Raw genomic sequence first — 18,576 nt, 5'->3', positions numbered from 1 at the left:
GAGGGCCAGCCCATGACATGATGATTGGTAAAGACATCCAGATCTCACATAGCTGACTTTGCGGTTCTATTCCCAGACCTGGCAGCTTGAAAAACACACTGAGTGTGTCTGCATACATCCCCCAAATCTCGAAAGGGTGGAGAAATGAAGGGGATTGCTATGTGACCATCTCCATGGGGGTTGCTTTCTCATTTTCCTTCTTTTTCTTGCTTTCTGGTGAATGCACATGCCCTCTAGAAAAACTCGAAGAAAAAAAAGGAGGTGGCCCTTCAGTGGGACTGTTCACACCAACATTTTGTTCTTCCAGTCAGTTGGATCTTGGGCACTGTGTGCATGACTGGTATGATTCAGGCCAGCTGGGGACTGGACCCTGATTGTCATGTAGGATCCAGCTTCTCCTGAGTGGTACATCACCGCTGTGCCAAACAGCCAGCCTAGAAATCATTTAAATGATCAAGAGTAAGGAAGTACTTCTGTAAGTGGAAAATTAGGCTATCATGAAATTATAATTTTGAAGAATATTTAAAGACATGAGAAAATACTCGTGAAATGTAAGAAAATAATATGTAGTGCTGTATATACAGTACTGCAATTTGGTATGCATGCAAATACATGACCAGAAATGTAGTAAAATAATAAGTTATCTTTGGGTGGTAGGATGGGGTGAAAATTTTTCCCCAACTTTACATTGGGTCATTAGAAAAGTCATGACATATTTTTCTGTATTTTTCTATGCAAAAAGCATCACAATTTTTCCGACGATTCAATAGTATTACTTTTATTATAATCATGTTATTTAAAAATTATTGCCTTACTGATTAGTTCCATATAGGAGGCATGGAAGCGGGATGGATTAGAGCTTAGGCCATGAATCAGGCTAGGCCTGGCTTTTGATTGCAGCCTTGATCTATTGTGTGACTCGGCCATGTTACTTTTTTTCCTTAATTTTGTTTTTCTTAATTTTTTCTATAGAGCATGTGCGCTCCTCAGAGAGACTAAAAGAGAAAGAAAGACAGAAAGCAAAAAATCACCCCCTCGGGGGGATGTTCTTGCCATAATCTCTTCTCCTCCATTCTCCTCTTGGGCGCACATGCACACACATACACACACACACACACACACACACACAGTGTGAGTTTTAAGTCTCCGGGTCTAGGACTCAAACTGCAGTTGACTATGTAGGAGTCCAGTGACATAATCATTACACCATCTGCTGGTACCACTTTTTTTTTCCTTAGTTTTTCCCCAAGGGCATGTGTGTTCATAAGGGTAAGGAGGTAGGAAGCAAAGTGAGAAAGCACTCCCTCCATGGGTGATGGTTTTGCTACAACCTCTTCTCTTCCACTTCTCCCTCCTCTCAGGATTTTGTGTATGCACACACATGCCTGGTGTGTTTTTCAAGTCACCAGGTCAACTCGGGGGCTCGAACTGAGCAGTCGGCCACCAGAATCTGGCTCGGTCATGTTACTTTCTAAGCATCCATTAGCTTATCTGTAAAATAGACTCCTGATACCTAATTCATAGAATTGTCAAGTTTATAAATAATAATATATATAGAATCATTTTTTTAATAGATTTCTTTCTTTCTCTCTCTCTCTCTCTCTTTTTTTTTTCTTTTTTTTTGGAGAAATTTTTGCTCTAGGGTGTGCTGGAGAGACAGAGAAATAGAGAAAGTGAGAAATTGCCCCGGGGAATGGCCATGCCATAATCCTTACTCCTTTATTCTCGTCTTGGGATTTGGGGTACACGTGCACACGTGCCTAGCCTGAGTTTTAAGCCACCAGGTCTGGGACTCAGCATGTGGGAGTCCAGCACCTTAACCACTACACTACCTGCTGGGCCCCAAAAATAAATTTCTTATTTTACTTTAATTCTTTAAAAAAAAAAAAAAAAAAAAAAAAAAAGGAAATTTTTTTCCCTCCCATCAAATTTTTTTACCTCCCATCAAATATACCATAACAGACGTTCAAGATACCACAGTCAAAATTCGAGTGAATTTTGGCACCAGCAGTTGGCATAATGGCTATGTTGCTGGACTCCCATGTAGTTGACCACGGTTTGACTCCCGAACCCGGTGGCTTAAACTCACACCAGGCACATGTGTGTGTGTGCCCAAGATCCCAAGAGGAGAAGGGATTGCGGTGTGGCCATCCTCTCTGGGAGGTGATTTCTCACTTTCATGTCTGGGAGATGATTTCTCACTTTCTGTCTCTCTGGCAAGCGCACATGCCCTATAGCCAAAACCTCTCAAAAAAAAAAAAATTCAAGTGAATTTTGAGACAAAACTATTAAGTGTGTAATTATTCTGTGAGTTACATATTGAGTATGTTTCACTAAAATAGAATGGAAACAATTAAAATGTAAATTTAATATTCTTCCAAGAGAAATATTGTTTTCATTCTTGTTAATCCTTTACAGCTGTTGAGCTAGCACTAATGTTACATTTATCATCATATATATAACAGTCTTGCAACCTGGGTTCTGCAAGAGAACTAAGACCTGTTGTCCTTAGGTATTTACTATTTGTAATGAATTTGCTTTTCTTCTGCACTTCTAGGAGGATACCAGTTTTGTGCTATCTCATTTCACATGTAGGAAGTGAGAAAACAATCACTCCATCATTTTTCTGTGGCTCAGAGTAGGCACTCAGTAAACGGAAGCAATTCCTGATGGTTTTGGCCCAAAAGTTATATAAAAGAGTGCTTTCTGGATTTCTTTGCTTGGTGGAAACATCTTTGGGAAGATATTTCCCCGGGTATTATAGAGAAAGCGACAGCTCCGATGTGATTTCTCAGGCCTTGTCTTTGGAGCAGGGGCTGACTGCCACAGGTCTGCAGCAGTTCCCCCTATTGGCCTTCTCGGAGTGTACCAGCCTTGTTTCTCCACTGCAGGGCGCCAGGGTACTGCTTCCTACCTGAACAGGGACTCTCAACATCAGTTCTCTCCCTGCATCTGAATAAGTCTTACTGAGGCCTGTAATTTAATGTTTTATCACAAATTGTTTTATGATAATGTGCTCAGTTTCAGATGTTCATAACTGCTTTTGGCAGGGAGGGGAGGGAAGAGCAGGGAGCGCATTAATCATTTTAAAATACACCTTTACATATACTATTTCAGTACTTTTTGGTCTTTGTTTTCTCATGTCTACTTCTCACTTTATTTTAGCTACTGATCTTCTTCTTGCCTGGAATCCCATTTGTTTGGGCTTGGTAGAAGGTGTTATTGGGAAAATTCAACTTCATTCAGGTAAGTTTCTATAAATTCTTTAAACTTGTCAAATTTAATGTGCCATTGTGTGATGTTTTCTTCTTTCAGGATACATGTAGATTCTTTTATGGCTTTGATTCCTTTTTTCTTAATTTTGAGTCTGCTCAAAATTATTTTTTTATTATATTTTAAAAAATATATATTTATTTATTTTAATTTGACCAGAGAGGACAGAGCAAGAGATGGGGAGAGGGAGTAATAAAGCAAGCTGCTGGATCTGGGACTCGAACCATGGCTGACCATGTGGGAGTTCAGCGTCCTTAACCACCATGCGACCTGCTGGCCTTATCATATTTTTATATGTGTTTTATAAACTAAAAATGAAGCTTTAGGGATCAGCCGTTGCCATAATGGCTATGTTGCTGGACTCCCATGTAGTCAACAGTGGTTTGAGTCCTGGGCCCAGTGGCTTAAACACCCGCTAGGCGCATGTGCGTGTATGCCCAAGATCCCGAGAGGAGAATGGAGGAAAAGGGATTGTGGTGTGGCCATCCCCCTGCGGGGTGATTTCTCGCTTTCTGTTTCTCTATCTCTCTCTGTCTTTCTGGCGAGTGTACATACCCTGTAGCAAAAACCTCTCCAAAAAAAAAGCTTTAAAGAAAATGCATAATATTGCAATTTTTTCTTCTTTTTACTAAAAATAAATACTAATTGAATGCCTCCTGTGTGTCAGAAATCATGCTAGTTGGTAGAATACAATAGTGAACAAAAACGAATGCATTTATAGTTCAGGAGGAAGGACAGACATCTGTGAGTAATCACTGAAGTAAACATATAATTATTTGGTACTAGTAGTAGGTACTGTGCAGGAAAGATGTAGTAGTAAGTGCATTAATTTCAAAGGAGAGAATAGAAGGGATAAAACTGAAGAGGTAGGCAGGTGGCAGACCATGACTGGTTGGCTCTTGGTCAGTTGTCCATTTGTGACTGACTAATTCTGTCCAGGGAAGAGTACAGGTCTTTTATATGCTGGTGTAGTACTTTCAGGCACCTCTGTTCAGAGCAGGCAAACTGATGGAAAGTCTAGGTTAATTTACCAGGCCCCTGCAGAGAAGGACAGGCATCTCTGTTCTGGGTTCAGAGATAATTTTGTTGGTGGGAAAATATAACAAGTATTTTACAGGTGGGGCCCAAAAAACTAACTGAAAAGAATTAAGTGAAGTATTTTAAGTACTGTATTTGAATACCTATTTTCCCCTCAGTATCATTTTTATTATGATTTATGAACTATAGGAGGCTTTGCCATTATTGCCATGTAATTGGGAGTATTCTTATCTCTGTAGCATGCTCTTTCTTATTCCTTCAAAGTAACATTGAGTTTTTGGGAGCTAGGTTGATTTTTGTGTATTAGAAAGCACAGTTGTCAGAGACAATCTAATTTTCCTTTGTTGATTTTTTTTTTTTTTTAAGTTTACTATCTGGCATGTGTGCTTGCTGGAGAGAGATAAGAGAGAGAGAAAGAGTGAGAGAGAGAGAGAATGAGAAGTTGTCCCTTAGGGGGCATAGGTATGCTGTAGTCTCTTCTGCATTCTCCTCTGGGGACTTTGGGCATGCATGCACTCACGCCCAGTGTGATTTTCAAGTCACTGGGTCTGGAACTTGAGCCGTGCTGTCAGCCATGTGGGATCAAGGTGCCTTAACCTCCATGCCATTTACTGGCTCTCTTTGGTTATTTTTCAAAATGTGGTTTTATGATGAAATATTTTATAAATATTTTATAAATACAAAAGCTTTTTTATTACAGACATGTGGTATAGGTAGAAAACAAAACATGACTAATATCATTGGAGCCTTCTCTAACATTTTTTTGTGTAACCTGTTTCCTTCCCTTTAAGGGAACTTACTATTTTGAACTTTATACTTAGCATTCCCTTGAATTTTAAAAGAATTATTATTGATTTAATTTTATTTATTATTATCTTAGAATTTTGCTATAGGGCATGTGTGCTCACTAGAAAGAGAGTGAGAGAGAAAGTGAGAAAGCAAGCCACCAGGTCTGGGACTTGAATCACAGGTAGGTATTTGGGAGTCTAGCACCCTAACTACCATTCTACTTGCTGGCCCCTCCCTTGATTTTTATTATTGCCTGTATTACATATGTATTCCTAAACAATATATTACTAAGGTTTGTATTTTGAGGATTTTATATAAGTGGTATTAAGCTGTTTGTGTTTTTTTCATTTCTCTTTATTAGTTATATTTTTGAGATTTACCCTTGTGTGAGGCTATAGTTACTTATTTTTACTATTGTATAAATATACATGGGTTGTTCTTTTTCCTGTCATTGAGTTTCCTTTTTTTTTTTTTTTTGTTATAAATAATATTGCTATGAACATCATTGTATATGCTATCTTTGGTAGATTTTTTAAAAAATTTTTCACTCCAAAGGAGAAAAGCATTTAGTCATTGTGTAATCATGCTAAGTATTTTAATAGTACTCTCCTACCTGTCCACATTTACATACATATATTTTTCATTCATTTACATGCTGACAGGATAATTTCACAGCTGGATGTTCTAAGCTAAAATTCATTTTCTGGTATTTAAATGACATGTATGAAACTTTTAAGTTATTTTTCTTCAATTTCAGTCATATCTTGGAGCAGTGAATAAATCACTGAAATCAGTCAGGAGCCCCAGATTCAAGCTTTGTTTATTAGCTTTGAGATAGAGAAGTTACCTAACATCTGGTTCACTTATCTGTTGTGTCACAAGCCATTCCAAAAGTCAGTGTCCTAACACGGCAGTAGTGTGTTATATTTCACAGTTTTAGGGAGTGTTCTGCTCTTCTCTTCCATGGGCTGTGCCATCGTGCAGCAGCACCTACCTGAGAGTTTGCTTTGGTCACCTGAGTTTTCTTCCTGTGGCCTCTCTTCATGTGTCTTTGTAAGGCCTCTTCTTGGGTTCTTCTCTCTCTCCTAGATAGCCTGAAGTCCTTTCAAGATAGTGACTGACTGCCAATGTGCAAGGGCCTATATGTCTTCATTTTTTAAGTTTATTTCCTCTTTGAATGTGAGAAAGAGGTAGCATCCCCATCAGAGTCTTGATGCCATCATCACCCCAGCCTCAGCTATCCGCAGATTATGGGAATGAGCATGCCTGGCATATTCAGTGTGGCTTTTGGACACGAACCCAGAACCTTCCCATGTGGGTCATCCTCACAGAGTATCATGTTTTACCACTGTATCACCATTTAGTCCCTACTAATTCTTAAGCTGTAAAACAATGGAAGTAACTGGCCTCTTTATTACCATAGGGTATTCTAAGTCCCAAATGAGGTAATATACCTGAGGGTGCTTAGTAAATTATAAGTCACTATTTTATCAAGGCTCTTTTGATTGTAAATGTAAAAGCTTATGCAAAAATAAATAAATACTTATAAGGAACCCAAGGGACTAAAACTTTCTCTCTTTCTCATATTTGCTATAGAGAGAATGAAAATGAGAAAGTACCTCCAGGGCGAATGACCATGCCACAGTCTCTTCTCCTTCATTTTCCTCCTGGGGTGGGCAACATGTACATGTGCCTGGTGTATTTTTAGACTCAAACCATACAGTTGGCCATATGGAATACAGCCACCTTATTAACCATGCTACCTCCTGGCCCCATGTTTATTTTTTGCCTTTCTCTATATGTATGTAGGACAAAATTTCAGCTCTTAAAGTAGTCTTAGCCCTCAAACCAACATATGATGTCCTCAGTAATCATTGGGGAGTAGACACCAATCAAAAAGAATCGAATAGTGAATCTAGTTCAGAATCCTAGAAAAGAAACATAGTTCACATAGTTCACACATCTATCCAAGGTCCACTCCCCTAGGTGAGAGAGGCAGAGGCAGAGTCAGGATGGCTTAGACTTGGCAGACAATCCAAAAGTTGTCTCCTTTAAGTTAAAGGTTGGAAATTTGTGATACAGTGATGGTAGATGGACAGTTGAAGGTGTGGTCATCTGGCATGCTTCCCTCTTCTCTCCTCATTTGCCTCTCTTTGGTCCCAGAATAGGCAGCTCATAGGATTGGGGTACCTGTGATATCAGATCCTTAGGAGAGGAACAGGGTAGGAATAGAATGAATTGGAGGAAGCAAGCATAAACAAGAAAAGAAGGTCAGGGAAAGTCTCTTAATTTTTCACTATCGTAATCTTTGAGCCTTATTTATTTATTTTTTTTTAATTTCTTGTCACATCACTTAAAAGGTGTGGCTATTGGGCCAACAGGTGTTGTGGAGATTAAGCCCACTGGATCCCTGAATGTGTAGTTTGACTCCTGAACCTGGAAGCTTGAAAATCATTCAGGAGGCATGGTGGCTAAGGTGCTGGACACTCCCACGTGGCAGGTCATGGTTTGAGTCCCGAACCTGGTGGCTTGCTTTCTCAGTTTCCCTCTCTCTCTCTATCACTCTCTGTGTCTTTCTCTGCTCAAATTAAGAATGAATGAATAAATAAATAAAATTAAAGAAGTAATTAATTGGGGAACCAGCAGTTAGTGTAATGGCTAGGTAGCTGGACTCCCACGTAGTTGACAGCGGTTCGTGTCCCGGACCCAGTGGCTTAAAACTCCCGCCCGGCGCGTGTGCGTGCATACCCAAGATCCCAAGAGGAGAATGGAGGAGAAGGGATTGCGGCTTGACCATCTCCCCTGGGGGGTGATTTCTCTCTTTCTGTCTCTAAGTCTCTCTCTGTCTGTCTGGCAAGCGCACGCGCCCTATAGCGAAAATCTCTCAAAAAAAAAAAAAAAAAGAAAAAGAAGTAATTAATTGAACAAAAAAGAAAGAAAATCATTCAGGATGTGTTTGTGTACCCAAAATTCCAAGAGGAGAAGAGACTGCTGCATGGCCATCTCCCCTGGCAGGGGGTGGGGAGGTGATTTCTCTCTCCCCAGTGAGCACACATGCTCTATAGCAAACTTGGAGGGGGAAAAAAATGTGTGGCTCTTAAGAAAGGGAGTGGGGGAGGAGGCAAAGGGGATTTTTTTTTTAAGGTTTTTGCCATAGGGTGTGTGCACTCGCTGGAGAGAGACAGAGAGATAGAGAAAAGGAAAAGGAGACATCACCCCCTCCCCCCAGGAGAGTTGGCCATGCCACAATCCCTTTTCCTCCATTCTGTTCCTACAGTTTTGGGCATGCATGCATACATGCTTGGCATGATTTTCTTTCTTTCTTTTTTTTTGAGAGATTTTTGCTGCGGAGAGAAACAGACAGAAAGCAAGAAATACTTCGCTCCCAGGGGGAATGACCATGCTACAATCCCTTCTCCTCCATTCTCTATTGGGATTTTGAGCCCTCGCACACACGTGCCCAGTGTGTTTCAACCCACTGGGTCCAGGACTCGAACTGTGGTCAACCACATGGGAGTCCAGTGCCTTAACCATTATGCTGCCTGCTGGCCCCAAGCGAAATATTTTATGGGTTCCCAGCTGCTCTTCCTTCCCTCTCAACCCTTTCACCCCTAGTTCCTTGCCCTTTGAGCATCTGTCTTCCTCTTCTTGTCTTCCCTTTTATCCTCTAATTTTGGGGATGCTTCATTCCTGTGCCCCATTAAAGCTTGTGCTCCAGGTGAGATTGACCAGCAGATGTGCTCCTGGTGTGTATGAAAACTAAGCTAATCACTCTGGGGGCATTTTTTCATAAGAACATTTTACCTATGCGGGTAGAGGATGGAAAGAATAAAATGTCTGTACTTAAACTGCTCCTCACTCCTGTTTCCCTCCTACTTATTCTCTACATATTAATGCACAAATTTTTGTTCTTGCCTAGCGAGATGGGAGCATAAATGTATTTGAACAGATGTCATTGCCAGTCTTAAAACGGCGTGGGTGAGTCATGCCGCTTTTCCTGACTGTCACTGAACTCTGAGCTCCGTGGAATGTAGCAGGCTCTTGTGATTTAGGAGCTGTGTGAGTTTGCTGGGGCTGCCATAGCAAATACCACAGGCTGGAGGGCTTAAACAACAGAGTTTTATTTTGTCACAATTCTGGAGGCCAGAAGACCAAGATCAAGGTGCTGGAAGGGTTGGGTTCTTCTGAGGCCTCTCCTTGCCTTGTAGGTGGCCATGTTCCCACTGTGTTTTCACTTGGTCTTCCGTGTGTCTGAATTTCCTTGTTTTCCAATGACACCAATCATATTGGATGATAGCCACCCTAATTAACCTAATTTGATTACCTCTTTAATGACCCTGTCTCAAAATACAGTCAAATTCTGAGGTATAGGGGGTTAGGAGTTTAAAATGTGAATAAATAAATAATTCTAGTGTCCACTGAAATGTTTATTACCAGGCATGTCAAAGAGAGTTTCCTCTCATTTAATATTGCTGTTTCCTGTTTCTTACCTTTTAATTCACTGTGAGACAGGCCCTTCTACCAATATTATTAACTAAGCACCCTCCCTGGAGGTAGATTAAATCTGAAAGCTCACAAAATTGCCATGGGTTGGGGTACTTCATCTAAGCTTCAGTTGCTAAATTTAAGACAAAGACAGAATTATGTCTTAGATATAGTTGTGAAGATTTACTAAAACTCACATAAACCCAGCTATGGTGTCATGTGCTGGTAACAGAACCCCAGCCTGTCATGTGGCCTCAACTTGCCAAGCAGCAGTGTCTAGTGTGTGCTACTATGACTGGGCCATTTTCTTCTTTTTTACTTTTGGCTCTCCCCTTTCTGAAGGATAAGCTCCAAGGAAATGAGATGGGACCATGTCCCTGTGTGCTGGTCAACAACAGGGGCTATTAAAAAATCCAGCAAGTACTTACTGATTTAACAAGTATTTATGGAGTGCCAACTGTATGTGAGGACCTGCTGGGACTGTAGGGTGAACAAAAATGGAAACTTCCGGGAGTGTAGGTTTGAATCTCAGTTATAGATGTTAATTACCCAGTCACATGGTTTTATCATTACAGACTTGGGGTGCTGTGGACATGTGACAGAAGGGCCCAGTCGGGTGGTGCTGGGGTTCCTACATGGAAAGCATCTCTGACGCCATGAGTTGATGGATGGATGGGTGTATGAGTTGAAGCCTAAAATTGAGTCTGTGGGATATACTCATATGCATAGGGCCAGGAGTGTGTGGAGGGGTGATGGCTGACAAGGTAATAAGAGAGAGGGTTCTTGGCTTAGTAAGCAACTATGCAAAAGGCCCATATGATTTAGATGTCATGTCCAGGGTATAAGCACGTCTTCACACAGACATCCGTGAAAAGATTGCTTTAGGCTGGAGATTTTAAGTGGATCACAAAAGCTTATTAAGTTATAGTGCACTTTGAAGAGTAAGAAGAAGATAAACTCAATTAGGGTACAAAGCATTTAAATATAAATAGCAAAATGATTCATTAGTGAAGGTATGTATCCCACAAAATATTCAGAAATAGTTTGAAGACAAAATTGTCAGGAATCTTGATTTAATTGACAATAGAGGCTCTTTGTTTAGTCAGTAAGTGGATTACTACTTGTAGTACTGAACAATCAGACAAAATTCACTCAAGTAGATCTCATTCTTTAAAATGATACTTGCTATCTGCTGTTCCTCCATTTTTGAAGTAGAGATGACTCAGTTATATTAAGATGGTAAAATGCAACGTGCATATCATATTAAAACGATTTTAGTTTTCTGTTCTCTAAGGAGACATTTTTGCTGTGGCACTAAAGACATGAAATATTTTATATATTTCAGCAGTGAGTAACTTGAATGTTACTACTATTGTTTTAGTACTTTCCTAAAAAGCCATTGGAAAACCCTGATCCTGATGGGCATTTGTTAGAAACAAGAAGGTTGACAGGGCTCTATGAAATTCTCAGCCTACTTATTATATATTATTATATAAATATAAATATTTTATATATGTATTATATAAATATACATATACATATAAATATATATATAAATACACACACACAACTATTTTATTTATTTATTTACAGTCATTCACTATACATCAATACAGTACACAAAATGAGATTTTCCATACAGTATACATTGTATATTGGCTCAATCAAGGATATTACCATACATGTTATCAACAAATAATTTTCTGTTTCTTCCTTCTTTTATATTTTGCCTTCCCCCCCCACCTTGATTTCCTACCTCTCACCCTCTGCCAACTCTCCCCATTCTCCACTGTCTCTGGTATATACAGTTGTTTTCCATGCCATTTTTTTTTCATATTTTATTGATTCACTAATGATCTTAATTTAAAGACTTTCAATGTCAAGCACAGGTGATACATACATATTTAAGAACACATGTCTGACTTCAGGCGTAAACCTCAGTAAGGTAAAGTGAACATACTATGAAGTAGCACCTTGCTGGGGCTACATAGCTTACTGCAGTCATTAAATAGGTATTAATAGGTGTTTTAATGTATTTTTTAATTTAAACTAAGTTTTAGTTTTAATAGATCAGAATAAAAAAGTGTTAAGAGGAATTTGCTTAAGACTTAAAGCCAGGAAAAAGGTTAGGATTCAGTTCAAACAATATGTAGATGAACCTATCAACAATTCAAAAGAAGACAAAAATCCTTAAATATGGAAATCATAGAATCAAAGAAAATCAGTAATGTTTTATTCTAAAGTAAAACAATTCTATTTCACTAGTTCAAATCCACATAATTAATCTCTCTCTCTCTCTCTCTCTCTCTTTGGAGAGGTTTTTGCTATAGGGTGCATGCACTTGCCAGAAGGACAGAGACAGAAAGCAAGAAATCACTGCCCAGGATCCTGAGAGGAGACTGGAGGAGAAGGGATCGCTGCATGACCATCCTCCCTGGGGGTGATTGCTCCCTTTCTGTCTCCAATGAACAAGTTTGCTTTCTGTCTCTCTGTCTCTCCAGTAAGTGCATACACCCTATAGCAAAAATCTTTCTTAAAAAAAATTATCAGGTATAATTGTGTTTAAGGACGGAATGTTTTTTTAAAAGATATATTTTTGTTATAGGGAACATATGTTCACCAGGGAGAGAGAGAGAAAGAGAAAGTGAGAAAATACCCCCAGAGGAAATGGCCATGCCATAGTCCCTTCTCCATTCTTCTCTCAGGATTTTGGGCATACACACACACATACCCAGCTTGTTTCTCAAGCCACAGGGGCTAGGACTTGAACTATGTGATCAGCCATGTGGGATCCAGCTGCCTTATCCACCATACCACATAGCTGGCCCCAAGGAAGGAAATTCTTAATAAATGTAAGTTCTCACACTTGGTAAACAGCCATCAAGAGTAGAAAATAAAGTTATTTTGTTGACTTGGCTATCAGGTTTGTTCTAGTCTGTGGTCTTGGGTCTCACTGGGTAGGAACCAGTCACCCCAATCTTGAAGCATCCTTAAGCTATTTTTCAGATTAGTAATTGGTCTTTGTGATGATAAACCCATGTCATGAATCAAAATCCTGATTATCTTTAGTATGCTGGAGTTTAATCGGTAGGAAAACATGCAATACCTTATAGTTTTCGGTAAATATAGAAGAAAATAATCTTAGCACTTAAGGGGGATAAACTATAGTTATCTGGATGATGTATTTTTATATAGAAAATCATCTTTCCCAAAAGCTTTATTAGTTAGTCTTTTCTATTTTTTTTATAGTTACAAAAGTTATATTTTTATAAAGTATAATACATTATCTCATTTTATGGCAGATCTTTATTAGGGATTTCACTTTAGTCCTAAGCTTCACAGGCAAAGCTGAATGTACTTCTAATTGCCCTATTTGGTACTTTTGAAATAGAGTCTATTAAAAATGTCTCTTGCCCTAGATGCTCTCCCTATGAGTCATTATCAGTTTTCTATAAACTCAGACTTACGAAACTTTAGTAAGCAACAGAGCAGCTAGTCAGAAAACATTGAGCAGCTTCTGTATTTAGAAAGTGAACAAATCACTAATTAGCTCTTTTTAAAAAAAATTATTTATTTAACTTTATTTATTCATTCACTCATCTTTAATTTGACCAGAGAGATACACACAGACAGAGAGAGAGAAGGTGAGAAAGCAAGCCACCAGGTCCAGGACTTAACTGTGGTCAGCCAAGTGGGAGTGTCCAGTGCCTTAACCACCATGCCACCCGCTGGTCCCAAGCTCTTTAGTCAAGGAGTGCAGTAGAAGCCCAAAGTGATGTCCTTTTAGCTACTAGTACCTGATGTTGGAATAAAACAAAAACTAAAACAAAAAACCAGTGCTGGTGTGTTCGTGGAATTACTTGATACTTCATTTAATTGGTAGATCCTGCTTCCTGAAATATATTCAGGGATATATAGTGCTCTAGTTCCATAAGGAGAGAAAAAAAACATTTTAATGCAGTTTGAAAAACCAGGAGTGACTTCAAATATTAGATCATCAAGAAAATCATGACATATTTTTCTATGCAAAAATTTGTCATGACTTTCCTGATGTCCCAATATAAAGCAAAAAATTATATTAAACACGCTATAAATTCTTTTTATTTTTAATGTATTTTTGCATAGGGTGCATGTGCCCACTAGAGAGAGCGGGAAAGTGAAAAGTCAGCCCTCTCCCCGCCACCCACTGGGGGGATGGCCATGCTGAAATCCCTTCTCCATTCTCCTTTCGCGATTTTGGGCAGTCACACACAGGCAACCAGCATGTTTTTCAAGCCAGAAAATATAAAAATACACATTAAATTTAAAAGGCATGAAACCAGCCCCATGGCATAGTGATTAAGGGAGCCGGATCCCACATAGCCAACCATGGCACAATTTCCAGCCACCATGGCTTGAAAAACATTCCAGGTGCATATGCATGCCGGAAATCCTGATGGCAGGAGGAATGGAAGAAAAAGGATTGCACCATGACCCTGCTTCATCTGGGGGTGCTTTTTCTCCCTCCCTCTCTCCCTCCCTCTCTCTCTCTCTCTTTTGTAAGTGTACCTGCTCTGTGGCAATAAAAATTTTAAAACTTTTTAAAAAGATGTGAAAAATATTCAAAGGATGTAGTAAGCCTTGATAGAAACAATAGAAGCAAGAAAACAAAGGAGTGACATCTTTAAAGTACCTGTCAAGAATTTCGTACCTTCAGAAATTAAGGATAATAAAGACAATATGAGACAAACAAAAACTGAATTAGTCACCAGCAGAGTCTGAACTAAAAGAAATACTAAAGAGAGTTTTAGGCAAAATAAAAATTATTCCAGATGGGAAAATGGAAAAATGATGACAGGAGCATAAAGATGTAGAAAGGAATAAAGATCAATGGAATGGGGAAATAAGCTTGTTAATTTAAATGAATTTGGCTTCATATGGAATTTAAGTTTAATACAGAATTAAAGTTTACAACAACCGTAATAACAGTTGTTAAAACAAGTTGGGGCCAGTAGATGATGTAGTGGTCACAGTGCTTGACTCCACATGGCCCACTGTGGTTCTAGTCTCAGACCTGGTGCCTTGAAACTCAGGCTGTGTGTGTGTGTGTGTGTGTGTGTGCATGCTCAAGATCCTGGGAGGAAAATGGAGGAGAAGGGATTGTGGCATAGCAATACTCCCTGGGGGATGATTTCCTACTTTCCCTCTCACTGTCTTTCTCTCCAGGGAGCACATATGCCCTAAGGCAAACACTTCTTAAAAAAAAACAAACAAAAAAAAGTCGATATTCTAAGGGCATTTCATTGTCCAGGAACTGGTAAAAGAACTAATTTACATTAGACTTTTATATATTAGGGTTCATGTTGTTATTTCCTGCAGTATAACCACTAGTACAATAATAAAAGCTACTGAAGAAGAGAAAAGGAATAGTAATGATTAAAAAACTTAATCTAAAAGAAGACAAGAAAAGCTGCATATGAAACAGCTGGGACAAAGAGTAATATGGTAGTTGATTCCTAAATACATCAGTAATTACATTACACAGGAATAGTTTACTTCTTTTTATTAAACAATTTCTTTCTAGTTCTTCAGCATCTTTTTATTTATTTTTTAAAAGATTGACAACTCCAATTAAAAACCGAAGATTTTCATTGTGAAAAAAATATCCATCTATATGCTGCTTTTATGGTGTTATAAATACCTTAGGGATGTGTGTGTGTTCATATATATTAATATATAAAGGTTGAAAGTAAAAGGATAGACAAAAGATACACTGTACAAAGTTAGCCTAATGAAAATTGATGTAGCCATACTCATATCAAAATAGACTTTAAAGCAGGAAACATAAACATTTCAAAAATAACAAAAGATTCAAGTCATTGGAAAGATACAGCAATTTATAATTCTTACATACCTAAGCATGATTTCAAAATATATGAAGAGCAATTAGTTTGTCATTTATGTTTTAACTATATAAAACTGTCATTTTGAAAAGACAGAAAAACATATACCTATTCAGATTGATAGCTTGACAGAGAAGAAAGGAAAAGTGAGCAAACTTTAATTCCCTTTCCTAATTCTCTTTTCCCTTCTTTACTGACACATTCCTATTCTCTATGTATGCAAATGGAGAGACTCCTTGGTGGCTTTTACAAAAAATAATTTATGGGGCCAGCAGTTAGTGTAATGGCTATGTCGCTGGACTCCCATGTAGTCGACCGCGGTTCGCGTCCCGGACCCGGTGGCTTAAAACTCACGCCGGGCGCATGTGCGTGTGTGCCCAAGATCCCGAGAGGAGAATGGAGGAGAAGGGATTGTGGCGTGGCCATCCCTCCTGGGGGCTGATTTCTCGCTTTCTGTCTCTCTGTTTCTCTCTGGCGAGCACATGCGCCCTATAGCAAAAACCTCTCCAAAAAATAATAATGATAATAATTTATGATAGCATACATGCATGTGAGAGAGAAAGCAAGCTCCAACAGGGCCTGGTCGTAACTCAATCCTTTTTCCTCCAAGTCTCCATCCCTTCAGGATCTAAGTTGTATTTGTGCACCCAGCATATTGCCTCCGGGGGCTGAGTTTGAACTCCAGTCAGCCATGTGAGATCTGGCTTCCTCTATACAGTGCTTAACTATTATGCTACAGGGCCAGTCCTCCAATGGCTCTTTAAGGCATAATCTTCAGAAGTCTTTCTAGAATTTAATTATTTGGGGCCTGCCCTGTGGTGATTAAGGGAACTGGATACCCGCAATGCCAACTGCACAATTTGAGTCATGGAACCTGCTGCTTGGGTGAGTGTGTGTTTGTGTGTGCATGCCCCAAATCCCAACAATGTAGAGAAGTGGAGAAGGGAAGGGCATGACTATATCCCACTGGGTGCTTTCTCCATCTCCCTTTCTCTGTTTCTCTCTAGCCAACACATGTGCCCTCTGGCAAACTAAAAAAAAAAAAAAGTAATGTAGAACCCTACACACAATTACCCACACACACAATAATTTAAGGGCTTATATTTGAATATGCTGTTACTAAAGACTTTGGAGTGCATAGTATCCATTTCTGCCTTTGGGTATTTACTGGGATGTGGACATCATTATAAATTCTCATGTTCTGCCTCCTTAGTTCATAATTTGCATGACTATGAGTGTTAAGGCAACCAGGTGCTCTCAGTTCACCATTTCTCATCTTTTCTGTGGATCTTTCAAGAGAAGTAGACCCCAGAGAAGGTTAACTGTCCTCAGGAATATAGTCTACAGAAGGAGGCTGACAGGTGAGAAATCACTAACAACTTTTCTTTCATCTCTATATAAATATAGAGATAAATTGGAAAGTATTAAAAAGAGCAGTGAAAATTAAACCTATAAAATAAGCTATGGTCATATGCTACAAACAAGTCATTTGTAAGCTGTTAAAAGGACTAAAGTGGGACCAGCAGTTAGCGTAATGGCTATGTTGCTGGACTCCCATGTAGTCAACCGTGGTTTGCGTCCCAGACCCAGTGGCTTAAAACACGCCAGGCATGTGTGCGTACATGCCCAAGATCCTGAGAGGATAATGGAGGAGAAGGGATTGTGGCATGGCCATCCCCCCTGGGGGTTAATTTCTCACTTTCTGTCTGGTGAGTGCATGTGCCCTATAGCAAAAAAAAAAAAAAAAGGGACTGAAGCTAAGAATGGCCTCCAGCTACTCTCCATTTCTGCTATTCTCCTTATAGGAGAGAACTAACCAAGTGGGGTTTGGGTTAGATGTAAGGAGTTTCCATAGGGTAGGAAAGAATGGTCAGTGGAAAATTTAGTTTCCTCTGTAATGCTTAAACTTTTAAAATGTAATGTACTTATATATTTTTTGTATAATTAACATTAATAAAAATTATTGCCGGCCATGCATTGTTGGGTCAAATGCATATATTTTCTAAATACGTGTATTTTCAGTAGGATGGATAGCCACGCATGGAATATGTGGTGTGTGGTACTCCCTAGAAGCGAGGTCATAAGTAGGAAGATGTAATGGTTAATTTTGTCTACTTGACTGGGAAGGGATGCCCAGATAGTTGGTGAAACATTAGTTCTGGGTATGAGTGTGAGGGTACTTTCAGAGGAGATTAGCATTTGAATTGGTAAACTGAGTTACAATCCCCCTTCTGTTGTAGGTAGGTATCCAATCTACTGAGGGCCAGAACAGAAAAAAAAGGTGGAGGCTGGTCATCTGTCTTCTCTCGACGTGAGGGCTCCTGGTTTCCAGGCCTTTCGACCTGGTCTGGGACCTAAACCACTGAATTCTCTGAGCTCGGGTTGAATTACAACACTGGCTTTCGTGATTCTCTACTGAATAGCTTGCAGATTGCAGATAGTGGGTCTTCTTCGCTTCTGTTATCATGTGAGCAATCCCTGTAATAAATCTCCTTGTATATATTCTGTTCTGTTTCTCTGGAGAATTTGAACTAATACAAAAGAAAACATTTTCTTTTTTTCAAAGTTAAATTAAATCTTTATCCTACAATTGCTCATCCCCTTTTAAGTGAGTCATTTCTTTGTATAGGGCATGCAATTGGATCTTTTCCAGGACTATTGTTTTAGCTTGCTCTACTGATCATATTTTCCAATATAATCACTTCCTAATCAGTTTTTATCTTGCTAGGGAAGTCACATTTCCTTGTCTTTCTTTTCCTGGAGGAACCAGAATTATAAAATTGCCCTTTTGTCCCCCTATTATAATATGTTTAAAGTTGAAAAAAGTATCTTATGCCATCAGACCTTGCCAGATTTAATTACCTATGGATTCTTTGTTATATTGTATAGCCCAGTCTCAGTGTGGCAGCTTTAATTGATTGTGTTTCCTTTCCTGGTAGGTAATGTAAATTAGTGCAATAACCTGCTTTGAGGCTTCCTAAAATTGATTTATAAAATAATGCCTGATAGATACTGGAATTGCTAAATAGTGATGCTATACTTTCATATTTGTCTTGTTTTAAAACTCAAAATATAAAATATACTTTCATGTCATTTAAAACTGGAACTC

The 18,576-nt window shown here is 39.0% G+C and overlaps 1 protein-coding gene and 1 pseudogene across 1 annotated transcript in view; both read left to right on the top strand.

Annotated features, from left to right (window-relative positions):
- The window catches only part of LOC102490825 (phosphatidylinositide phosphatase SAC2), a gene marked incomplete at its 3' end in the record, with an annotated part of 143,405 nt that overhangs the window by 49,411 nt on the left and 75,418 nt on the right, over positions 1–18,576 (top strand). The window contains 1 exon segment of the mRNA XM_027776563.1: positions 3,166–3,246. Within this exon segment, the coding sequence (XP_027632364.1) occupies positions 3,166–3,246 (81 nt within the window).
- LOC106736196 (60S ribosomal protein L6 pseudogene) overlaps positions 16,335–18,576 on the top strand; it is a 14,311-nt pseudogene continuing 12,069 nt past the window's right edge.

This window comes from Tupaia chinensis, unplaced genomic scaffold (genome assembly GCF_000334495.1).
Source record: "Tupaia chinensis unplaced genomic scaffold, TupChi_1.0 Scaffold000683_1, whole genome shotgun sequence".
Taxonomy (NCBI): domain Eukaryota; kingdom Metazoa; phylum Chordata; class Mammalia; order Scandentia; family Tupaiidae; genus Tupaia; species Tupaia belangeri.
This window is presented reverse-complemented; position numbering and strand designations above follow the sequence as displayed.